Source organism: Anabrus simplex, chromosome 5, assembly GCF_040414725.1.
Source record: "Anabrus simplex isolate iqAnaSimp1 chromosome 5, ASM4041472v1, whole genome shotgun sequence".
NCBI classification, from domain to species: Eukaryota; Metazoa; Arthropoda; class Insecta; order Orthoptera; family Tettigoniidae; genus Anabrus; species Anabrus simplex.
This window is the reverse complement of record NC_090269.1, coordinates 368,809,038-368,836,050: the sequence shown is the minus strand read 5'-3', so window position 1 is coordinate 368,836,050 and position 27,013 is coordinate 368,809,038. Positions and strand designations below refer to the sequence as shown.

General features: G+C 41.0%; 1 protein-coding gene across 1 annotated transcript in view; it reads left to right on the top strand.

Moving 5' to 3' along the window:
• LOC136874544 (uncharacterized) overlaps positions 1-24,826 on the top strand; it is a 99,582-nt gene extending 74,756 nt beyond the window's left edge. Inside the window, exon 4 of the mRNA XM_068227929.1 lies at positions 24,462-24,826. Within this exon, the coding sequence (XP_068084030.1) occupies positions 24,462-24,605 (144 nt within the window). The 3' untranslated portion in view covers positions 24,606-24,826. The remainder of the gene's footprint in view (positions 1-24,461) is intronic.
• The last annotated feature ends 2,187 nt before the right edge of the window (positions 24,827-27,013 follow it).

The window sequence follows — 27,013 nt, the reverse complement described above, 5'->3', positions numbered from 1 at the left end:
GGTAGAGGTGGGATCCCTCGCTGAGTCCGAGGGAAAAACCAACCCTGGAGGGTAAGCAAATAAAGAAGTTCCTAAATCTGTCGCTCGAAACCGAACGAGTTATAGCTCTTCACCATTCTTTACAGCCACGAGCTGCAACCTTTAACAATACTAAGCTTTGCAGATGATACGGTTATTGTAGGAAAAACTGACACTCTGCAATAGAACTGACGAAACTTGGTCTAACAATAAACCGTGGAAAATCTAAAGGTATCAATATCAGTAGAGGAGAAATAAACGAAAGGCTCATTACAGTCGAGGAAGGTATGGAGATTAAATGTATTTCGAGGAGCGAATGTGTCAGAGGTAAATTATGCAGATAGTACGTTATTTGATTCCAAGAAATCAATGACACTACTTCAGCAGAAACTCACCTCGTTATCATCCTGTCCCTGGCTTCATCCGGATCAGAAATTTTCAATTCTAAATTCTTCAGTCTGCCCTACGTTGACTTACCAGGTCCTCTGCGTTCCTGCAGGTAAAATACCACGGCGATTGTTGGAAGGTGCTGATAAACTTGTTAAGAGTACACTAAAGGATACCTTATCCCTTCCTACTGACACTCCGGACTATGATTTACTCACATAAATGGTACAAAGGGTTAGGTGTTTTTAGAGCAAGCTGGGAAGCCTTGATGCAGAATATAAACAGCTGCAACATTCTGAAACGGGAGGAGAACCAATATATTGAAGCCACTACAAACCTAGATGAAGAAATTAATAGATGTTAACTGAGTTAAACGTAAATGGTAAAACTGAGGATACGAAGAACAGGCACGGTGAGTATGACACCAAGAAACTCAGAAATAAATTACGAGAATCTGAATTTGAAAAATGGTGCAAGTTGAAAATAAAGGACAGGGAGTGTGTCTGTACAAGGAGTCCCCTCCCGCAAACCGCTGGGTTAGAAACCACGAAGGCCTTTCTAGCACGGAATGGACAGATGCCCTGAAAATGGCATGTTACGTTGCACCTGTAAGAGCTGAACCAGGAATCAAATCAATCAAACCAATATCTCTTTATTTGGAAATGAGGTGTCTACCTCGGTGTCAAATGGTACACTAAAATACATTATTGTCAAGCACTAAATTTTAAACTAACAAGAGAAGAAAATTCTTCTAGAATACAATAATATACAATTTACGCTAACAATTTTTTCTATTAAACAAACAGATCATCCTTAATAAATTTATATTGTATACAAAATTCTACTTATAATATCTCCTATACTTACAATCATAGTCAACTCATATACAGTATGTGGAATATTTCAAATAATACTATGCAACTGGTATAAGATTAAAATTTACATTGCATTTATTTACTTTTTTTACCCATTTTGAACCTAAGTAGCATAACGACCTGCTGCGTCTTAACCAGAGCCCCTTTTGCCAACACCTTTCAGAGTTCCTGAAGGGGCTTCACAGCTACCGTAGCGGTCCCAGGGCCCACGAAGTCCCCACTGTACTTCACCCCTACAGGCAGTCCCCTACTTTGGCTGTCCAAACTCCATGGACCAGGGGATGGAATTAATTTTTTCACACACATATTTTATTTACAATAGCCTGCACTGGTCGAATGCCCTCTAACATTTCATTTATTTTCCCTGTTGCTGTTTATTCTCTTCTTGAATATCTCTACAGATTTTGGAAAAGGATCAAACATTACCCCTGGTAAACTGTTCCACTCCTTCACACCCTTCCCAATGAATGAAAATTTACCCCAATCGCTTCTGCTAAAATTCCTTCTAATTTTATACTTGTGCTCAGTTCTGCCGATATAATTATTTTCCAACTGAAGCCTCTCACGGATTTCTCCCCATGCTTCTTCTCCTGTATAGGCTCTATATAATCCTATAAGTCTAGTTTTCTCCCTTCTCTTACTTAAAGTTTCCCACCCAAGTTGCTCTAACATTTCTGATACACTACTTTTTCTCCTGAAATCCCCTGTTACAAAACTTGCTGCTTTCCTCTGCACACTATCTATTTCTTTTATTAGGTATTCTTGATGAAGATCCCAAACACTGTTTGCATATTTGAATAATGGACGAACCATACTTAAGTAACTTTTTTTTAAACTCTTTGTTGCATCCTTTAAGTAGCCTCATTATGATATGTAACGATCTGTATGCTTTCCCAACAATGTCATCAACATGACCCTTCCCATGCAAATTACTTTCAAATCTCACAACTAAGTATTTGCACTTGCCATCTTTTGGGATAACTACCGCATCCAAAGTATATTCAAATTTAGTTTTAAAGCTCCTGTTTGTAAATATTGTAACAGTTGATTTGCCTCCATTAACATTCATATTATTTTCTTCAACCCATTGTTGGATACTCCCAAGGTCCCTTTGTAATTCTGAACAATCCTCAATGTTTTTTATTTCCCTATAAACAATTACACTGACTGACAGAGCAAATGCAACACCAAGGAGGAGTGGTTCGAAAGGGATGAAAGTTGGGGAAAAAACAGAGTCGGCACGGAAGAATAATTGATGTTCATTTCAAACCGATATGCAGGTTATACAATGCGCACGGCATCGACTCAGTAGGATGTAGGACCACCGCGAGCGGCGATGCACGCAGAAACACGTCGAGGTACAGAGTCAATAAGAGTGCGGATGGTATCCTGAGGGATGGTTCTCCATTCTCTGTCAACCATTTGCCACAGTTGGTCGTTCGTACGAGGCTGGGGCAGAGTTTGCAAACGGCGTCCAATGAGATCCCACACGTGTTCGATTGGTGAGAGATCCGGAGAGTACGCTGGCCACGGAAGCATCTGTACACCTCGTAGAGCCTGTTGGGAGATGCGAGCAGTGTGTGGGCGGGCATTATCCTGCTGAAACAGAGCATTGGGCAGCCCCTGAAGGTACGGGAGTGTCACCGGCCGCAGCACATGCTGCACGTAGCGGTGGGCATTTAACGTGCCTTGAATACGCACTAGAGGTGACGTGGAATCATACGCAATAGCGCCCCAAACCATGATGCCGCGTTGTCTAGCGGTAGGGCGCTCCACAGTTACTGCCGGATTTGACCTTTCTCCACGCCGACGCCACACTCGTCTGCGGTGACTATCACTGACAGAACAGAAGCGTGACTCATCGGAGAACACGACGTTCCGCCATTCCCTCATCCAAGTCGCTCTAGCCCGGCACCATGCCAGGCGTGCACGTCTATGCTGTGGAGTCAATGATAGTCTTCTGAGCGGACGCCGGGAGTGCAGGCCTCCTTCAACCAATCGACGGGAAATTGTTCTGGTCGATATTGGAACAGCCAGGGTGTCTTGCACATGCTGAAGAATGGCGGTTGACGTGGCGTGCGGGGCTGCCACCGCTTGGCGGCGGATGCGCCGATCCTCGCGTGCTGACGTCACTCGGGCTGCGCCTGGACCCCTCGCACGTGCCACATGTCCCTGCGCCAACCATCTTCGCCACAGGCGCTGCACCGTGGACACACCCCTATGGGTATCGGCTGCGATTTGACGAAGCGACCAACCTGCCCTTCTCAGCCCGATCACCATACCCCTCGTAAAGTCGTAAAGTCGTCTGTCTGCTGGAAATGCCTCCGTTGACGGCGGCCTGGCATTCTTAGCTATACACGTGTCCTGTGGCACACGACAACACGTTCTACAATGACTGTCGGCTGAGAAATCACGGTACGAAGTGGGCCATTCGCCAACGCCGTGTCCCATTTATCGTTCGCTATGTGCGCAGCACAGCGGCGCATTTCACATCATGAGCATACCTCAGTGACGTCAGTCTACCCTGCAATTGGCATAAAGTTCTGACCACTCCTTCTTGGTGTTGCTTTTGCTCTGTCAGTCAGTGTATGTCATCTGCATACAATCTTATTTTTGATGTTATATTGTTCCCTAAATCATTTGTGTATATTAAGAAAAGTAACAGACCGATTATACTACCCTGTGCAATTCCTTTCCAAACTTTCTCTTCCTGTGATATATGATTTCCTACTTTGACTTTCAGAACTCTTGAATTTAGAAATGTTCTTATCCAACGTATAACCCTTACGTCCAATCCTATTCCCTCCAATTTCTTTAATAATAGTCCATATTCCACTCTATCAAAGGCTCTGGAAAGATCTATGGCTATGCAATCTAACTGGCCTCCTGAATCCAACTGATCTGATATGTCCTGCTGAAATCCCACCAGTTGTGCCTCACAAGAAAATTTCTTTCTAAATCCATACTGGCTCCTCATGAACCAATTTTTATCATCACATATCCCTCTGATGTACTTTGCTATTAAACTCTCCAGTATTTTACAAACTATACTGGTCAGGCCGATTGGTCTGTAGTTCTCTGGTTTCCTTTTATCACCCCTTCCTTTATAAATGGGTATTATTATAGACTCCTCCATTCTTTTGGTATTACAATATTATTTATGACATAGTCAAAGAGAAATTTTAAATAAAGCACTATGTGCCACCCCATTGTCTTTAATACCTCCCCAGTAATTTGATCACTTCCTGCTGCTTTTTCTTGTTGAAGCAGTTGGATTTTTCTGAAAATATCTTCATTTGTGAATGAGAAGCTTCTTGTTTCCCTATGTGTCTCTCCCTCTCTATCTTCTGTTACTGTTTCCAACTCCTAACAATCTTCTATTGAATCTCTGAGTTCCCTACTAAATAGATTTGCTTTCTCAGTATCTGTTAAATAGTGTTCAGCCCCTTCTCCCACCATTGTAGGAATTTGGATTCCTTTTCCTTTTTGATTCCTAATATATGAATACAGTTTTTTTCCATTTCCCTTTGTGGTCATCACGCTCTTGAAGTATGCCATTCATATATTTCTCTTTTGCTTCCTTTTTCACTCTATTCAGTTCCCTCATTAGCTGTTTTCTAGTTTCTCTATTCTCCCTACCCTCTTTGATTTTTCTGTTTAGTATTCTACATTTTCTTTTTAATTTTCTTATTTCTCTTGTATAATAAACAGGGTCTGAGGTCATTTTACCCTTCTTAACAGGTACAAATCTCTTCTCTCCTTCCCAAATGATTCCTTTAAATTTAGCCCAAAGTGTATCCACGTTACTCCCTTCACGTATCCAACAACTGAATTGTGATTTAAGGTAAGTCCCAAATTCATCAACTTTAGTTTTTCTGTATAATTTCTTGTCTTGTGTGACCCTCTTACTAAGCATTTTAGGTACGAGTCCTACATCCATTATTACAGCCTTATGGTCACCTATTCCTTCAATTACCTCTGTTTTATCAACAATTTCCCATAGTTTAACCAAGAATACATCTAGCAAGTTATTGAGACGAGTCGGTTCTTGTACTACTTGTATAAATCCTCCCTCCCAAATTAACTTATTTGCCAGTTTCTGTTCATGGGCTTCACTTGCAGCTCCATTCCATTCAACATCAGGCAAGTTTAGATCTCCCCCAATTATTACCATATTATTATTATTATTATTATTATGAGTATAATCTATTATTTTCTCAAATATTTCCATGTCTCTTTCCTCTCTTCCAAGCCTATATGTTCCTATAATTCCCACCTCCTTTATGTTATCACAAACAATTTTATCCCTAATATTTCATCACTTTCATCGATAAACCATTCATATGAACAATAAGTTTCCTTCACCAGAATAAACACCCCCCTCCCTTTTTATCTCCTCGGTATCTATAACAGACTGTATACCCTTCTAGAAATACTTCTATATTACCCACCCCTTCTCTCAACCACGATTCCACTCCTATCATCACATCAGTCTCATAAGATTCCATCAATGTACCTAATTTTAATTGTTTATTTACTACACTCTGACAGTTTACCAAGAGCAATCTCAGACTCCCTTCCTCCCTAAAACTTGACTGTTGCAATTGGTTAACGTTTGACTCATGAGTTGAGAACGTCCCTGGAAGGTCCCTTGACGGTAACAGCTGCAGAATATGTAGTGAGAATTTGGTTCCACATAGGGTGAAATCTAATGTTGAAGGCACGCACACCTATACCGAAGCAAAGGAAATGACCAATAAATGCTAAAATCCCCGACTTGGCCAAGAATTGAACCCGAACGCCCTTGGACCAAAAGCGAGCATGCTAAAGAGTTAACCATGGACCCTAAGCACTTTTTGAATGACTGTGCATTTCTCTGCGTAACTGAAGTGGTTAAAAAGAGGAAGAATGAAACCATGCTTATAAAAATAATAAAAAACCTGAACTATACTGTCTAAACAGTGGTGTATGGTAGCATACCAGCGTAATTTATTCTCATCTCAACCACTGCCTCTTTTAACTATGTCGATCTTACATGTTGGCTTTAAGGAGGTTCAAAGAGCCCAACAATAATATTCTCCATAAATTTTTGCGTCCATTTTCTCCAATGACAATGTCATTAATTGGATTTTGAAGATGTTGATTTCATTTCATGCAATTTACTGTGTACTCCTGAGGAGGACAATTTAATTATTACCATTTCACTGTGTTATTTTATCTCTTTCCGATGTAACGTCAATGAAACAAAAGTTTTGTGACTCCGAAATGCTGTACATCTTGCTGTCGTTTTTCAGAGCCCATTCAAGATAAGGGCGAGGTATAGGTGTTTAGCGACAAGTCGTGTGTCATGCAGCATCACAGCGAGTGGCACATCGCTTTCTGCCTAACGCATAAGAAACCCTTTAATTTCTCCAAAACGTACTCACTGGATTTGCATGATAATCACATCACTGAACTTCTCACCGTTTTCTTAGTTGTTCTATTGGGGAAATTAGTATAGTCCCATTTACAAAAACGAATTTGCTACTGGTTTCTTGGTTAATTATGTACAGGATTGAGACGAATTGGACGGGCAGTGTTTTATGAGCCCCTTAATGCAATTAAATACTTTTTTTAACAGAATGTCTATATCTTTAACAGATTAGAAGAAATTTGAGGTGTACAACTTAGCTGACTAACCATGTACTGTATATTCATATATATTATTGTATACTTGGATTCAGGGTTCAAGAGATGCTGACAGTTTAGGAAATAAATTCTTCCAAGATCTCAAAGTATCTTTTTAACAAAGATGATGATCTTTCCAACATCATATAAATAATATACACCTCAGTCATCACTGATCTGCTTTGAGAGTTGTTTCCCAGGTGACAGATTCCCTTTCAATTGTTTACCTGGCCTTTCCTTAAATGATTTCCAAAAACTTAGAATTGAATCAAACATTTCCTTTGATAATTATTCCAGTCTCTTATTCCTATTCCTATAAATTAATGACAAGAGTTCGGTAGGCATTAAACAATATTGTGCTTCAAAGAGAGACAGTAATAAATGATGCAACCTTAGATTAGAAAATCACTGTCCTCAGTTATATACGACAAGATACATTACATCAGGGAACAAATCTAACATAATATAGAGGAAAAAGTTATTTAATACTTATTTTATGGTGTTAATTTTCCTTGCAATACTGAGTAATACAACATTCTACTTTTATGAGTGAGACCTCTTAACCGAGACTGTAGAAATATTGATGTATGCACAAAGACGCACACAAAATGCTGTCATTTGCGTACACGGATATTATTTACAATTAATTATTTACACATTAAACACACATAACCTCATCAACTGTCATCACAAACAAAACACTATACAGATTTCACCCAGAGAATTAATCGTGATGTAAACATAAGCACGTGCCAGGGTTAACGTTTATTGCTTACTGCTGCCGCGGGACACATACGCGGAGACATGAAAATAATTCGTTAGCCTCATCATGGCTAATGCGATCCTAAATGCAAAATGTCCGAAATATAATTCATCAAATAATTTAAGTCAGAAAAATATAATAAAAACTATTTGTATTCATTGTTATTTAATACAAACAATCATTTCAAATTGAAGAGCGCCACCCCGTGTGGGTGGGGGCGATAGAATAACACCCACGGTATCCCCTGCCTGTTGTAAGAGGCCACTAAAAGGGGCCCCAGGGGCTCTGACATTTAGGGCGTGGGTTGGCGACCACGGGGCCCTCAGCTGAGTCCCAGCATTGCTTCCACTTATTTGTGCCTAGCTCCTCACTTTCGTCTATCTTATCCGACCTCTGTTGGTCAACTCTTGTTCTTTTCCTACCCCGATGATATTACGTATGGAGGCCTAGGGAGTCTTTCATTTTCACGCCCTTAGTGGTCCTTGTCTCCCTTTGGCCGATAACTTAATTTTTCGAAGTGTCGGATCCCTTCCTTTTTTCTCTCTGATTAGTGTTATATAGCGGATGGTTGCCTAGTTGTACTTCCTCTTTAAACAATAATCATCACCACCAGCAGCTGAACAGCGCCAGGGACTTTTCTTAAGCTGTGAGCATGGGAAGCAAGCAGATACAGTGAGTGAGTGAGTGAGTGAGTACTTGTTCTTGCGCAATGTGGATCACCGGGTTGAGTTCGTTAAGCATCGCGAATGGAATCCTTTGAAAAGTGGAGAGAAGACAATTGTATTGAATGTGTTTCATATTTTTTGTGAGAAATACCCGACTTGGCTTTAAAGGATATTGCGAAGTTGACATCCGAGTTCACTGGTGTTTTCGAGTGGAGCATTAATTGCGCGCGCAGCGAACGACTGCACCAAGGATTGGTAACAACACATGAGAAATCGAAGAAGCGCCGACTTGGAAGGAGTTCGTCCTTTATCAGATTCTGATTACGTAAGGTACTGCACGTTTTTTATTGTTTTAATATTGCCTTTTCTATGCTATAAGTTCCCCTCTAGAATTTTATTTCATTGAATTGTACCGGGTGGTACACCTCCACGCCGCTAATTTAAATGCGCGCCAGTTAAAACTCCTCTGCTGGAGGAAGTCTGAACTTTATTGACGTTATTAATTTTCTACCTTCTCAGAAGATGTCACTACCTGTAAATTTTGGAGTTTTAGAACTGTGTCACTTTTGATGTGTTTTTATTTCGCTTGAAGTAAGAAGTGTGAACTTTCTCTTCTAGAGGACACTACTGAAGATCTACAATAGTGCAACCTAGTGCGGAGTCAAAGAACTATTTTTTTGGAGAAAATTTAATTTCAAGAGTTTGTTCTTTGTTAAATTTCTTTCTGTCATTGTTTAAGTTGGCAATATTTACCCCTTTCTTCCCCTTGTTATGAATGTATCCAATCCCGAATTTCTTCTATTAATTTCTGACCAATCTGGTGTATCTTCCCCCAACTTGAATCTGTTGCGGGGTCCTACCCAATAAAGAGTTTGTGGGAGGGTGTTTTCTTTCCCCTAACGCCTATAACCTTCCGCGAGAGGATATAAACTGCTGATTTTCGGGTCTCCGGGCCACTTGTGTTCCATCTTTCAGTGTGTTAAGTACATAGCAGGGGGCGGGAAGCGCCTCTTTCTTCGGCAGCGGTCAACAACAAGGTAATGGCCGATTAATAACTTCTTTCTTTGCTAGCTCAGCAGTTTAACTTTCGGGGCGGTTTCTAAGCGTTCAACCATGTAACCTTTTCCTAAAATGTAACTACTCTTTTCATATATTCTCTTTTAAAACGACATATCGGGATAGAGAGTGCTTAACCCTCTCGAGCTCCCACTCACATCGTCCTGAGGTGAACTTATTTTTCTCAACCAATTCTTCCGTAATGTAATGTAAATTGCTATTAAGTCACCTCTGTAGTATGGGATTAGCCCTTGTATTAACGGCCTAGTGCCAAGTAGGTCTTAAGCAAAGTGTATTAGGAGTGCAAGTTCGCCTCCTCTCAAATTGTATTTTAGAGGTCATGTATTAATCTTCTTGTTATTTAACAGACCTCAGTAGGTTGGGTATTTTGCCCCTGTGTATATGTCCTTTGAGGACGGCTTAAAGGTGGAGTTCGGAGTGGCCTATGATAGGCTTGTATTTTAGGGGGAAGTTGCCCTTTTTGAAAATTGTGTTTCTGCCTCAAGGAGGCTTTTGGATGTAATTGGAAGCAGATGTTTCTGGCATGTTTGGGGGTTTTCGGCCCCTTTGTTGTATGGTGTTCATTGTAAGGTTGGGCTCATTGCTCAAGAATTATGTTTCTGACTTTTGAAACCCCAAATGGGGTACCTATGTAAATGTATTTGTCAATCGTGTTTCGGCTACTAAGTACCTGTTCTATTTGTTGTTACCTAATTTTGAAAAGAAAATATAACCTTGTTAAATTTTAAAATTAATTTCACTTTAGTAGCTTGAGACCCATTCACCACCCAGCACCTTCTTTCATGCATAACTACCACCAAAACACGGTAACAAGTGGTAGCAGAGCGTGGTTGAATGGGTCTCAATTTAGCCCCTTTTGACGGCTATACATTGTTTTGATCCGAACTCTAACCATTTTCTCAGTTGCTGGAATTTTTTGACCTTTTCAAAATTGGTCTGTCATCATGCCCGGCCCTCGCGATGTTCTCCTTCTTAACTATTTGCGCAAGGAGGAGTTGATCTATGAATTAACTATCAGAAATGTGCAATCTGGAGGCACGGTTGCAATAGACACTAACAAGCTTAGAGAGTCCCTGGATTTGCCCATTTCCATCCCCAATTTGGGAGAGAAAGAAATTGACGATCCTCTTTCCACGATCACGGAGAATGTTACTGGGCTAGCTTCTGTAGTTAGTTTTTTTGATGAAAATGATCCGTCTCCGAATCAAATTAAGCGTGTGCAAGGCAGGTTATATCATTTTTCGAATAGGGTTAACGATCTGTTGTCTCTAAAACTGAATGACGTTCAGAGGAAGGAAGCTAGTAAGCTCCTGGAAAATATTTCCGAATTATCTAGTAAGGTCACTCAATTGTTAACTGGGGAAGTTCCTCCCAAATCTGATCAGCCCACCATAGTGAATGTAGGTAGCGAGGAAGAACCTGCTAAGGGAGAAGTAAATAGGAAAACCATCGCTGCTCAAACTATCTCTGCCCCATTGGACAACGAATCTGAACGCCGTGCATCGCTGAGTAACATCCGTTCTGAATTAACTTCTTTGCCATTGAAACCTTTACCTACTATGTCACCCGGGTTTAGTAGCTTGCCTCATCCATTGGCAATGTTGCTCAGAGGTATTTCTAAGTTTTCCGTTAATACCACCAGTGACGTAATTTCATTTTTAAGATTTCTAGTGGAATTCCAGGATCATGCCCTTGTTTTTTCTCTTTCTCCATGTCAAATCTTGCAAATTATCTATCCGTATGCTATTGGTATTCTCTCTGATAAAATCGTAAGAGCCATTGCCGAGCAATCATCTATTGAGGATTTCCATGCCCATTTGCTAGCTAACTTCATCCCTGCTAGGGCCAGGTCCTCCCTTATTCAGAAGTACTATTATCGTGTACAGCGCTTGGATGAAAACTTGGCTGATTTCATACAGGACATTAAGTTTTATACTAGGGTGTTTGCCCTTCATTTTCCTGAAGATCAGATTGTACAGGCTATTGTAGAGGGAATTTCACCTCCCTATAGGTCATATTTGTGTTTCGCGGCGTGTCCGCAAACCTTCTCTGAACTTGAAGCATTGGCCGTCTCAGCGGAAGGAGTTAGATACGCCGATTCTTTGCGTGTCGCGAAAGAACCCCCGCCTTCCTTTAGTAACACTCGGCCTCCACCTCGCCGACCAGTCAATCCCCGTAAATGTTATGCTTGCGGGTCGCCTGACCATCTGCGCAACAAGTGTCCTCTGATCAAGTCTAGTAGGGCAAATAATGGAGCGGGTTCATCACAAGGCTGTTTTAAATGTGGGGCTTTCTCACATATCGCAAAGAATTGTCCCAATTCGAATAGCACCCCCTCCTGCTCAACTTCTGGTGTAACTTCCAACAACAATCAAAAGTGACTAGTGGCTGCGGCTGAGTCAACTAATTCTGCTTCACAAGGCTCAGCCCCTGGCAAAAAGGTCGAGAATTCAGGGAACGATAAGCCTTCAAATTCATCTTTTGAATGCCCTAAAGAGTGTCTTAGGATTGCGGCGGATACCCCCGCACCTGTTCCTTTTCTTAAGGTTGAGTTAAATAACGAGCCTATAACAGCTCTCTTAGATTCAGGGAGTGTTTGTTCGATTATTTCGGCTGAATGGTATTCTAAATTGAAAGCTGTTTGTAAACTACCTGACTACGTCTCATCTCCTATTCAATATGTTTCGGCTAATTCATCTCCATTAGAAATTCTAGGTTCCGTACTGGTCAAAATTCGTATTTTTAAATTTACATGGAAAATTAAATTGTTTGTGGCTAAGCACTTGTCTTGCCCCATCATACTGGGAGCGGACTTTATTTCTCACACTGGTCTTGTGCTCGATCTTCAGAGTAAGTCGTGCACATTCAAATTTGCGTCCAATTGTAAAATTCCCTTGTTTAAGTGTAATTATGTGTCATGTTCATCTATTTCGCCTACCCAGGATGAGATGTTGTTAGACCTTAGACATCTACCTGAGGAGCAGGCTGATAGTATTCGTAAATTATGTCAGTCATTTCCAGAGGTGTTCTCTGATACTCTTGGTGTTACTGACCTTATTGAATACAAAATTGAGGTCACGAATTCGATTCCTGTCCGTTTTCCACCTTATAGGCTATCTCCACCTAAAATGAAGGCTCTGAAAGAAATCATCGATCAGATGTTGAAGGATGGTATTATTAGGCCCTCTAAGTCAGCGTATTCTTCGCCTATTTTTTTAGTCCCGAAACCCCAAGGAGGCTTCAGGCCTGTCATTGATTACAGGGCTCTCAATCGGAAGGTGGTGTTACAATCTGTGCCCCTTCCCGACCTTCATTCTTGTTTTTCATGGTTTCGTAAGGCCAAGTTCTTTACTATCTTGGACTTGAATCAGGCCTATAATCAAATTCCCCTTGCCGAAGAGTCTAAACATCTTACAGCGTTTGCCACGGACTGGAATTTATACGAATACAACCGCGTGCCTTTCGGGCTCCCCACGGGAGCAGCTGTACTCACTAGGCTACTATATAGGGTCTTCTCCGACATCAAATTTGAGTACTTATATCACTACTTGGACGATGTCGTCGTATTTTCAGAGACTTTTGAAAAACATCTAGATCATCTGCGAGAAGTTCTCGATCGCCTTCGTAAGGCTGGGTTAACTGTTAAGTTGTCCAAGGTTGCCTTTGCTAAGCCCTCTATGTCTTTCCTAGGGCATATTGTGTCACCCGATGGTGTAGCAGTCGATCATTCTAGAACACAGGCCATCCGTGATTTTAAACCTCCCAAGGACATTAAAGGTATCGCCAGGTTCATTGGTATGGTGAATTTCTTCAGGAAGTTCATTCCTAACTTTGCTAATAGAGCGGCGCCCTTAAACCTTCTTCGTAGGAAAGGCATCAAATTCGAGTGGGGACCTTCTCAACAAGCCGCTTTTGAAGACCTTAAATTAGCACTTTGTAATGCCCCTGTACTTGCTATGCCTGATTTCTCGAAGAAATTCATCGTCCAAACCGACGCGTCGTCGTCAGCGGTAGCTGTAGTCCTTCTTCAAGAGACTGAACTAGGGAGGCGCCCCATCGCCTATGCATCTAGGACTTTGTCGGCTCAAGAAGCCAAGTATTCCATCTATGAGCTCGAAGGTTTGGCAGTCTTATTCGCCTTAGAGAAGTTCCGTCTCTATCTGGAACATGTTAAATTCGACCTGGAGACAGATAATCAAGCCTTAAGCTGGGTCTTAGGTAGGCCGCGTCGTACTGGTCGTATAGCCCGTTGGGCCATCCGTATTTCTGCCTTCCAATTTGACGTCAGGCATATCAGAGGTACCGAAAATGTTGTCGCTGATGGACTCAGCCGTATGTTTTCAGATGACGTTGAGAACCATGAACAGGTCGACAGTTCATCACCTCCCGAGTCCATGCTATCTGAGGTTAATGCCATCCTAACAGATGCTCCCATGCTTTTTAGGGATATTGAGAAATACCAACGTGAAGATCCGACGCTGGCTCCGATAATGGAAACCCTTTCTTCTGGGGAACATGTTGTCCCTTATGTTCTGAGGAATGGTGTTTTATGTTGCCCTTCGAGGCATGATAAGTTGATGAAAGTTGTTGTTCCAGCGGTTCTGGTACCTATGATCTTCAAGTATTATCATGAGACCCCATTAGGAGGGCATCTTGGAATCTTTAAAACCCGTGAAAAGATTCGTGAAATGTTCATCTGGAAAGGTATGGACGGCGAAATTCGTGAACTTGTAAAAGCTTGTAAATCTTGTTTGCTCAGTAAACCCACCATGTCCACCAAGGTTGGCCTTTTGTCTTCGCATCAAGCGTCGCGCCCCATGGAACGTCTGTATATCGATTATGTAGGACCTTTCCCCCAGTCAAAGGGTAATGCTAACAAGTTCATCTTTGTGTGCGTAGATGGTTTTACCAGATTTTCTTGGTTATTTCCGACTAAGCTGGCTACCGCTCAGTCTACCATTACCTGCTTAAATTCTATTTTTGCTTCTTTTGGTCCGTGTCAATATATTGTATCTGATAATGCTAAGGCTTTTACATCTAATCTTTTTCGTAAATTCTGTTTTGACTTGTCCATCTCTCATGTAACTACTTCTGCTTATTACCCTCAACCATCCCTGGCTGAACGGGTTAACCGTAATCTCAGGTCCGCACTTATTGCCTATCATCATGAAGGTCATTCCAGGTGGGACACGTCCCTGCATTGGATAGCTTTTGCTTTGAATTCGGCGGTTCATGAATCTCACAAGTTTACTCCAGCTTCTTTGATGTTCAAGTTTGTTCCCAACTCGCCGCTCTCTAACCTCTGGTCTCTGAATGACATTCTACCCGAGACAATAGATCCGGATAACATTAAAGATCTTTGGAAGAAGGCTAAAGCCAATCTTAAAGTGTCTCATGAAAAGGTTAGGGAAAAGTATGATCGTGGACGGAGACCCACCACTTTGAAGGTAGGTGACCAGGTGATGGTCAAGAATTTTGTTCCCGCGGGCAAGCTTGCCCCCAGATTTCATGGGCCTTGTATAATTCTCGATTTTCTTACGCCAGTTACGTTGTTAGTAAGCAATCCAGCCACTGAGAGGATATTTAGGGTTCACCTGTCACAGGTGAAACCAGTGTAAATTTTGTGTCAACTTGCTTCATATAATTTGAAAGGAATATGAAGGTTATATTTTTTTTTGAGTTCAACTTTTAAGGCTTTCTGCCCCTTCTATAATATTTTGGTCTTATATGTAAGCCTCGTGTAAACCCTTCCCCGATCCGTTAAACTGCCATTCTGTCCTTGCCTCGGCCATTACCACGCTCCCGTCTCCTGCTTCAATACACACTGTGGCTTGATTTGAGTAAATGCCATGGATATCCGCACGCCGCTGGCCCCTCAACCTCTCCACAAGCCTGTACCCTCAAAGAAGATGATGATCCAACACAATTCTGCCGCCAAGCTTTAATGTTTCAGTGCCCCCGCAGCCGCGCGGCGCCGTGCAGCAACTGGAGCAGAGGACGGGCCCCCTCGGCCCCAGCGAGGACGACGTGTGCTCGGCGAGCCGGAGCTCTCCTCCCGGCCAAGGCTGATGTGCGGCGCACGACCTGCTACTTGCCCGCAGCCTGTATATGTTCACCGCGGGCGCGGCGTGCTTCAACACCTCTGCTCCCCTCATAGTGCGGGCGAGCGGTATCTCAGGGTACTTGAGGGGTCCGAGCGGCCTCCTTTGGACGCAAGCTGCAACGGCCGGTCTGGCCATCCAACTTCATCAACATCAACTACATGGACAGTCACTATAAGAGATGACTACACTTGGGAATTCAACAACAAATTTGGTGGACATTGCAAAATTTTTCATCACCTTTTAAAAGATTATCTTCAGAAATTCGCCTTCTACAAACATAAATACCTTACGTTACCAATTACAACAAAAATTTTGGAACTGAATTAAGAAATTTCTCAAATACTTCTGCAATTTATTGGACCTTATTTTCAAACAAAAGTTTATGTTCTTCTGTGTTACCCCTTGGAGGAACTTTTGGGGGGGCGAGGTCTGTACCGGGTGGTACACCTCCACGCCGCTAATTTAAATGCGCGCCAGTTAAAACTCCTCTGCTGGAGGAAGTCTGAACTTTATTGACGTTATTAATTTTCTACCTTCTCAGAAGATGTCACTACCTGTAAATTTTGGAGTTTTAGAACTGTGTCACTTTTGATGTGTTTTTATTTCGCTTGAAGTAAGAAGTGTGAACTTTCTCTTCTAGAGGACACTACTGAAGATCTACAATAGTGCAACCTAGTGCGGAGTCAAAGAACTATTTTTTTGGAGAAAATTTAATTTCAAGAGTTTGTTCTTTGTTAAATTTCTTTCTGTCATTGTTTAAGTTGGCAATATTTACCCCTTTCTTCCCCTTGTTATGAATGTATCCAATCCCGAATTTCTTCTATTAATTTCTGACCAATCTGGTGTATCTTCCCCCAACTTGAATCTGTTGCGGGGTCCTACCCAATAAAGAGTTTGTGGGAGGGTGTTTTCTTTCCCCTAACGCCTATAACCTTCCGCGAGAGGATATAAACTGCTGATTTTCGGGTCTCCGGGCCACTTGTGTTCCATCTTTCAGTGTGTTAAGTACATAGCAGGGGGCGGGAAGCGCCTCTTTCTTCGGCAGCGGTCAACAACAAGGTAATGGCCGATTAATAACTTCTTTCTTTGCTAGCTCAGCAGTCTAACTTTCGGGGCGGGTTCTAAGCGTTCAACCATGTAACCTTTTCCTAAAATGTAACTACTCTTTTCATATATTCTCTTTTAAAACGACATATCGGGATAGAGAGTGCTTAACCCTCTCGAGCTCCCACTCACATCGTCCTGAGGTGAACTTATTTTTCTCAACCAATTCTTCCGTAATGTAATGTAAATTGCTATTAAGTCACCTCTGTAGTATGGGATTAGCCCTTGTATTAACGGCCTAGTGCCAAGTAGGTCTTAAGCAAAGTGTATTAGGAGTGCAAGTTCGCCTCCTCTCAAATTGTATTTTAGAGGTCATGTATTAATCTTCTTGTTATTTAACAGACCTCAGTAGGTTGGGTATTTTGCCCCTGTGTATATGTCCTTTGAGGACGGCTTAAAGGTGGAGTTCGGAGTGGCCTATGATAGGCTTGTATTTTAGGGGGAAGTTGCCCTTTTTGAAAATTGTGTTTCTGCCTCAAGGAGGCTTTTGGATGTAATTGGAAGCAGATGTTTCTGGCATGTTTGGGGGTTTTCGGCCCCTTTGTTGTATGGTGTTCATTGTAAGGTTGGGCTCATTGCTCAAGAATTATGTTTCTGACTTTTGAAACCCCAAATGGGGTACCTATGTAAATGTATTTGTCAATCGTGTTTCGGCTACTAAGTACCTGTTCTATTTGTTGTTACCTAATTTTGAAAAGAAAATATAACCTTGTTAAATTTTAAAATTAATTTCACTTTAGTAGCTTGAGACCCATTCACCACCCAGCACCTTCTTTCATGCATAACTACCACCAAAACACGGTAACATGAATTATTAAATGTGTGAAGTTTTACTTATATGCGCTGTTGTTATTGAATTATTACATATTTACGTTTCGGCCATAAATTCAAATCTACTTTTCTTTTCTGATATGTTCAATACCCAGATGCCATTTGCAATTCCATTAATATTTACTTCTCGCGGACAGTGAGTATACTGTAATTTGTCTCGTAATCCGCATCACAATTGCGTGTCAACTACATGTTGACATCAGTGGTATCTAGCAACTGTCAATGTAGAGCTAACTCTGATGTAATATCTTCAATCAAGCGAAGTAACGACAGTTTCTAGACTGCCCACATGGTTCCTGCCATGTGCTCGGAAGTAGCCCGGTGATTCTCCAATAAGCATTCAGACCGCGGATGGATACATACGGATACACAATGTTCTTTGTTTACATCAGATTCGGTTCTCTCGGAGACGGCAGAATACTACGGAAAAATCATAAGACTACGACTGCCATCTTGAACAGTTGACTGCTGACTGCCACATTAGCGTGTCGGCACAACACGAATTCACAAGAATAACACCTGTTAAACAGTAACTAACTCCGCCGTCGAGACTGTCTCTTTATATAGGTTGCCTGGCCAGGCTTCTGGAAGGATATGTTATAACATACTTTCTAGTAAATTCTAGAGTGGTTAATAACATAGTTACAATGTAAAGAACATTCTAAAACCATCTAGTGTCAAAGATGGATTATACAGTACATCGTATATACAGGTAATAAATTGTATACTATTAAATACAGGTTCATACATTAACTAAACTTATATATATAAATATGTATAGAGTACATGTTTCATGACATAACCTCACAAACAGTGTGATCATCCGACTACGTAAATAATAATAATAATAATAATAATAATAATAATAATAATAATAATAATAATAATAATAATAATAATAATAATAATAATAATTCGAGCTCGATATTGGAATTATTTACCCATGGGTTAAATTATATTGTTTTCAAGTTATATCAGTCTATTACACTTGCGTATTAGGTTCTGAACCACTGCAACGTCAATTACAATAGGCAGGTCCATGCATTTAGCGGTTAGGTAAGTCTGTCCTTGGATGGAATAAGTTACCCCGTCCACTGCTCCCACTACCCTTCGAGATGGTGAGGCTACATAGGCGGTAGTAATCTGGGAACAGTCCCGTTGACAAATAAATGGTTTGCTTGGCTGTCGACTCTGGTTGAAAAATTCTCGTTGCCTAACTTTAAGATGTTAGCTGGGCGGGGTTGGCCTGTTCTACTCACAATCTGACGAATCCCTCTCCTACTTGACCAGGGTTACTTGTTTGTTGTGTCTGGAGGAGCATTCCTGTTCCCGGCCCTATCCTCCCCCCTCAATCCAAAATGGGCTAGGCCTAGTTTTCCGACGTCCAGGCTGGGCACTTGTTCTTCAGGTGTCGCGGTCTTCCACACTGGTAGCAATTCCTAACTGCGCTGGTTTCTCCGTAGCTTTGCTCTTGTGTTCCTCCTCCAACTGGGCGATGATTCTACGTTGATCATCAAAGGATCTTGGTTGTGATACTTTCACTAGGGGTCGAATCTTATCGTGGAGTAGCTCTCTGAGGTCTGGTAAGATCTCGTTATCGCTTCCTTCTGGGTGCAGACGCTTGAAGAGCTGGTACTTCTGTAGGACGAAGGCGCTAGCTCTCATGCCAGTGGGTTTTGCCTCAGCCAGCAGTTTCCTTTGCACGGAGCTCTTCACCCATACGGAATTAAACTTAGCGAGGAATTCCCTCTTGAAATAGCTTCAGTTTAAATTTAAGCCCTTCAAGTTATTTCAGCAAGGGGCACCTTGCCCCTTTAGTCGCGGTGTGATGAGTTGCACGAAGTTTTCCTGTGGTAGATTAGTCCTTCCCGATAAACTGACCGATACCTCGATGAAGCTAGTCGGGTTCCCTTCCAGTCATCCGTGGAATTCCGGAAGTCTCTCACCTTCGGGTATAGGTGTCCTGTATTGCCGATTAGGTTTGAAGGGATTATAGCTGTAGCGATACGTACTATTCGATTTAATCTATCTTCTACTGCGTGAAGGATGCTTTCTCTTATATTCTGCACATCTCCCCTAATGGTCGAAGAGCGGTTTTCTAACCTTCCTTCAACAGCAGAAATACGGCTCACAAAATTTCTCTCAAGGGCAGATATAAGACTTTCAAAATTTCCCTCAACAGTAGAAATTCTCCCCTCAACGATTTGGTTTATGCCGGAAACTTGGATTTCCACCTCCTCCTTGAGGTTCGAGACAACCCCTTCCAGCTGGTTTACCCTACTATAGATCTCTTCAACCTGTCCCTGGTTTGGCCTGATGTCCGATATCTGCTGCGTTATTCGATTGGTGACGACGCTAATTTGGGATGAAATTTTGTCATCTATAATGAAAATGTTTTACTCTAGGCCCTGTTCTTCATTATAAACCTACGTGTACACGTGTACTATTTGTCCGGTTAAAACAGTATTAGTTTGAGAAATTTCGTCTGAAATTTTGTCATGTACTTTCGAAATTTGGTCTGCAACCTGTTCTGTTAGGGCGGAATTGACGTCTAAACTTTTGTCATTTACGTTCGAAATTTGCTCCCTTAACTTGGAATTAACTCGTGAATCAACGTCCGAGATTTTGTCATTTACTATCGAAATGTCCGTTAAAGTGGAATTGAGTCCCTGTATCATATTCGTTAACTTAGCACATTTTGTTATATTTACCTCTTCTTCGGATGACTACTCCGAATCTTTGTCGACCACGATGAAAGCCTTCCTAAGAGATCTTCTCGTAACCGCGTCTGCAAACGATTTCTTCTTGCCGTTCGTCGGAATATTTCTCTTGGTGAGTTCGTCCTTGAGTTGTTGTACGGACATATTTTCTAGTATCACTTGCATTTTGATCTATTTCGCACTTACACTCGTATTTACTCGTAAATTTTTACGTCCTGTCACGGTCAGCAATGATGTATACCGGTACACAGAGACACAAGCAAAATACTGTCACTTGCCTACCCGGAGTTTATTTACACATTAAACACACATAACCTAATGAACCGCCGTCACAAACAAAACAATATTACGGAGAAATCATTAGACTACGACTGCCATTTGAATAGTTGACTGCTGATTGCCACAGTAGCATGTCGGCACAACACGAATTCACAAGAATAACTCCTGTTAAACAGTAACTAACTCCACCGTCGAGACTGTCTCTTTATATAGGTTGCCTGGCCAGGCTTCTGAAAGGATATGTCACAACATATCTTCTAGTAAATTCTAGAGTGCTTAATAACATAGTTATAACGTAAAGAACATTCTAAAACCATCTAATGTCAAAATATGTTATTCTGAATGTTACAGTGTGTTGCACAATATTACTGTGGATTATACACCATATATGTAAGGAACAATAAATTATATACTATTAATTACAGGTTCTTACATTAACTAAACTCATAAAAATATATACAGCACATGTTTCAAGACATAAACTCACAAACAATACCATCGTCCGATTACGTAAATAATAATAATCAATCAAACAATCACTACGGATCTGCATTTAGGACAGTCGCCCAGGGGGCAGATTCCCTATCTGTTGTTTGCCTAGCCTTTTCTTGAATGATTGCAAAAAAATTGGAAATTTATTTAACATCTCCGTTGGTGAGTTATTTCAATCCCAAACTCCCCTTCCTATAAACGAATATTTGCCCCAATTTGTCCTCTTGAATTCCAACTCTATCTCCATATTGTGATATTTCCTACTTTTAAAGACACCACTCAAACTTACTCGGCTACTGATGTGATTCCACGCCATCTCTGCACTGACAGCTCGGAACATACCGCTTAGTGGAGCAGATCGTCTCCTTTCTCCAAGTCTTCCCTGTCCAAACTTTGCAATATTTTTGTAACTCTACTCTTTTGTCGGAAATCACCCAGAACAAACCGAGCTGCTTTCCTTTGGAATTTTTCCAGTTCTTGAATAAAGTAATCCTGGTGAGGTCACATACACTGGAACCATACTCTAGTTGGGATCTTACCAGAGACTTACATGGCCTCTCCTTTACATCCCTAATACAACTCCTAAATGCCCTCCTAAACATGTGCAGAGATGTGTATCCTTTATTTACAATCATATTTATGTGATTACCCCAACGGAGTTCTTTCCTTATATTAACACCTAGGTTCTTACAATGATCCCCAAAAGGAACATTCACACCATCAACGCAGTAATTAAAACTGAGAGGATTTTTCCTATTTGTGAAACTCACAACCTGACTTTGAACCCCATTTTATAGTAATAATAATAATAATAATGATAATAACAATAATAATAATAATAATAATAATAATAATGACGACGATGATGATGATTCGAGCCCGATATTGCCATTATTTACCCAAGGGTTAAAGAATATTGTTTTCAAGTTATATCAGTCTATTTAACTTGCGTCAACATGTTTGGTTCATCTGGAAGGTAGTGAAAAGAATACTGAGTCAGAACATTGGAAAAGTTAGAAGTGAAACGTTCACTTCTGGGGAGGCACAGGGCCCTGGGTTTCACTCAGACTATTATTACTATTACGTCAGGGTCCTTGGCTGAATAGTCAGTATAGTGGCCATAGATTCATAGGGTCTCGGGCTCAATTTACGGTCGGGTCGAGGATTTTAATCGTAAATTAAGAGTTGAAGTCTCTATATACCGTTGCTCCATGGGTATTCCATTATCTGTATGATAATTTTTTCATTTACCTGTTCTTCTTCTTCTCAGCGTATATCATCATTAAAGTACCGTATCGGATGAATTGCTGGAGATAAAAGTAGCCGGGTATAGGGTTAACACTTCTATTCCACTTGGTGCTACTCCAAGAGTCTTCATGACCTACACAGAGATGACTTTGGTAGTGTGAGTTGTGTGAAGGTAAGAAGGTAGAGAACAGGCTAATTGGAGCAAAGGAAAGGTTTAAAACATGGACATTAGCAGGAATAACTAGGGAAGAGAAGATGAAGACAGTGGTGTTTGCAGGTGACGTGATGGTATGGAGTAGTAAGGAGGAAGAAGTACAGAAGCCGTTAAAAGATTTGGCAGAAGCAATGAATACTATTCGATGAATACTATACGAAGGTATTCAACATAAAAATGTCAGTTACTGATGCCAATAAGGAATAAATACTGGCCAAATACCTAGCTAGATGTACTCCTTGGAGAAGAAAGACTGAAGAAAGTGGAATGTTTCAAATATGTAAGAAGTGTAAGGAGTCACCTGCCAAAAAGTACAGTAGAACATAATTTTCATATCCCAAAACTAATCAGCAGAACTGTTAAGATATTTATACCACTGGGATGGGCAGTTCCATTCTTAAAAATGCTGCTGAGCTGTCGACAGAACCACATGTGTACCCAGTCACACGCTTGTTGTCTGACACAAACTGAAGTCCACGAATGTTTTCTTCAGCTTCTAAACTATGCGCAAATCGCCTGGAAAGAGATCTGGGCTGTAGAAAAGTTGTCAAAGTGTTTCCCACCCAAATCTTTGAAGTGTATTTCTTACAGAGTTGGCGTATGGAGGCAGGCATTGGCATGAAGAAGAGTAATGCCGTTTCATAGCATGCTCAGGAGTTTTTACTTTATGGCGTGCCTCAGTTTTTGCAATGTATCTTCATGGCTTTGTGCATTGACCGTATTGAGATCGGTTTACATCAGATGACGATGTGTATGACTGGGTACAGAGGCGGTTCCATCTCAAGAATGGGATTGACAGTGGGATAAATGTCTTAACAGTTCTGGTGATTTATTTTAAGGGACGTAATATTCTACTATACTTTCCACCAGGTGATCTGTTTCCATCTGACTTCCCCTTACAAAGGAAGGTAGTAGAAACAACAAGGAGGTTGCTGCGATTGATGATTTCACGGCTCGTACTTATAGATATGATACAGGCTTTTGGACGCAACTACGTCTAACTTCAAACCTCATTGTTTTAGAAACCTCTCTCGAGGACAATCTAGATTTTGTTCTGATGACGCAGATCATAGCTGTCTACGAAACGTAACGAATTTCACCTTATTTTCTTGACACGACATAAGCCCAAAAGCCTGTATCATGTCAACAAGGAGATTGGTGAATGGGGAGAATAGGCATATATATTTCTTCCAAATGTTAGAAGACTGATCTGGAGCAAGGATGTGACCCAAAAAATAAAAGTACCACTGTATATACCATACCTATTGCTTCAGAACTAACCTATGCATCAGAAAGTTGGGCAATGAACGGAAGAGAGAAAAAAAGGGAGTTACAAAAGAGACATATTGAAAAATGAGACACGAAAGAGGAATCTAACAAGAAAGAAGAGAGAAATGTCAACTAAGGTGGTATGTGCATACCAAACGAATAGAGGACTCGTGGATATTCAGAAGAATGCATGGAATGGAAGTAGGGGCAGAAGGCCAAGGGGAAGACCTGGAAACACAAGGCTGAAAGGAGTAATGGACTGATTTAAGAAGGCAAGAGAAGAATGGAACAGAGAGTCGATGGAGAGCTGTGACGGGATGACAGGAGATTGCGCTTGATGATGATGAATGGTGATGATGATGATGATGATAACAATGCAACATAAGGAAGAAGATCAGGTTACCTGCATTAATTATACTGGGTCCATTCCTTTTATACATGCATAAGGTTGCAGAGCATACATTGTAACAAAATTTAATTCCATGGTAATGAACCTAACTTCTGAATAAACTTACACCAAGGAGAATGAGTCAGTTACGTTGCGCAAGATAGTTGCTTATGCTCGCATTGCCGCTGTCAAAGACTTATATAAATTCTGTAGAAAACCATAATTTTAGTAGAAAACTATTGGGAAGTGTTACGCATTATTGAATAAGTCCAAATTCTAAAATGTCCATAACTTTGTTCTGAAAATGTATATTTCAAACTGATTAAAAATTAAGAATTTATTCCTTTCATAATATTTCAGAACTGCATAGCTGAAAAGATGAGCGTTGAGCCAATGAAAACTCATAAAACGAAACCAACACCACCACAGGCACCAGCGGCACCAACGGCACCACCGGGTCCACCGGCCCCGCCAGGTGCACCGAAGCCATCATGCGGAAAGTAAGCAGCTGCATTGGTGCCATGGCAAACAGTTACTTACTTTTTGTTAATGCACTTATATTTAAATCCATGGATAGAATGGGAATGTATTCGTCAGTATTGTGATTCAGATTTCTATGTGATGTTTCGTGTTGTATTTATTTTTTATAATTGTGCTGTGTGTTATTTTGAAGATTGTACAAGATTAAACATAGTATATCCTATATATATACATTTGAAAATAAAGCTTGTCAGTCGTTATTCTCCTCTCCGAACCACAAGTCTCATTTTAGACAATGTTTGTGGAGAACTGATGAAAATACCTCTGTGTATATGTTTTCTCTTCCTTCCTTGTTGCGACTTCTGTGTATCTGTTCTCTCTTTCTTCTTCTTATGTGTATATTGTCGTTCAATAAATATGGCTGGTAAGACACGGTGTTTCATTTATGGTGTTTGTAATATATTAAGGTGCTGAAACCTGGGAAGAAAGAGAAAAAATATACACAGAACTATCTTCATCGTTTCTACACAATTATGATGGATTTAGGAAGATAATATTTCGATTATATTCAATCAATTGCTTTTTTGTACGGTATGTAATTTTGGTTCTTAAAACTTCAGATCTAGTTGAGAAGTTTCTTAATTTCATTCTGGTGTACGCCGGGGTCCAAAATTGTATACACAGTTTAGCATGGAAAAAGTATAATACAGTATTTCTTTTTACAATTTGCTTTATGTTGCACCAATACACACAGGTTTTACGGCGACGATGGGACAGTAAAGGTCTAGGAATGGGAAGGAAGCGGCCGTGCCCTTAATTAAGATACAGTCCCAGCATTTGTCTGGTGTAAAAATGGGAAACCACGGAAAACCACGTTTAGGGTTGCCAACAGTGGGGTTCGAACCCAATACCTCCCGGAGGCAAGCTCACAGCTGCGCCGCCCTAACCGCACGGCCAACTCACCCGGAAAAATAACGTGGATAATTGCTAGATTTAGGTACATATTCAAGGTATATCTGACTACCGCAATCACTTTATATGTTCAAAATGTCTAACATTAGCAACCAGATACTTAGTATTTTGGCAAACTACTGCACGAACGGTTACTAGAGTGTTCATAGTAGTGCAGCCAGGGAAGCTGGATGTGACGGTTCAACACAACCTTCAAGGGAAGGTCTTCATTGGGGTAATCACATTAACGAGTTTGTAATTAAAGGCTACAGATTTCTTCATGTGGTTACGAGGGTATTTAGCTGTTGTATTAAGAACATAAAGGACAGGGTATATAAGAGTCTGGTTAGACCCAAATTAGGGTATGATTTCAGTGTGCAGGACCCACACCAGGATTATAGAAAGAGGAAATTGGAATAATTTGTCATGGGAAAGGTTCAATAATTTCGCAAGTTCTTTGAAATCATTTAGGAAACAATTAGGTAAACAGAGTACCTGCCACCAGGGCGACAGTCCTAAATGCAAATCAGTGATGATGATTGATCGACTGTTTGATTGACAATTAAACATACTTGAAGAGGTAACAGCCAGACAGAGCCGCCAGAGTTTACATCATCCAATGACATGCACTGAGGTAAGGTAAATTTTCCGCTAATCAAAAAGCCTTTCTAATGATTAATCACTATCAATTACTACTGATCTGCGTTTAGGTCATTCTACCGGGTGAGTTGGCAGTGCGGTCAGGGGCACGCAGCTGTGAGCTTGCATCCGGGAGATAGTGGGTTCGAACCCCACCTTCGGCAGCCCTGAAGATGGTTTTTCGTGGATTCCCATTTTCACACCAGCCAAATGATGGGGCTGTACCTTAATCAAGGCCACGGCCGATTACATGCTACTCCTAGCACTTTCCTAACCCACCGTCGCCATAAGACCTATCAGTGTCGGTGCGACGTAAAACAAATAGAATTTCGGGCAGTCGTCCGGATGGCAGGTTCCCTATCTTTTGTTTTCCTACCTTTTGACAAATGACTGCAAATAAATTTATTGAACATCTCCCTTGCTAAGTTATTCCAATTCCTAACTCCCCTTCCTATAAACGAATATTTGCCCAAATTTGTCCTCTGGAATTCCAACTTTGTCTTCATAATGTGATTTTTTCTACTTGTAAAGACACAACTCAAAACATTTCATCAACTAATATTATTCCACGCCACCTCTCTGCTGACAGCTAGGAACATACCACTCCCTCAGTCGAACATCTTGTCCCATTTCTCGCAAGCCTTCCTATCCCAAACTTTGCAGCATTTTTGTAACGCTACTCCTTTGTCGAAAGTCACCCAGAACAAATTGAGCTGCTTTTCTTTGGGTTTTTTCCAGTTCTTGAATCAAGTAATCCTGGTGAGGGTCCCGTATACTCTAGTTAGGGTCTTACCATAGACTTATATGCCCTTTCCTTTACATCCTTATTACAACCCTCAAAT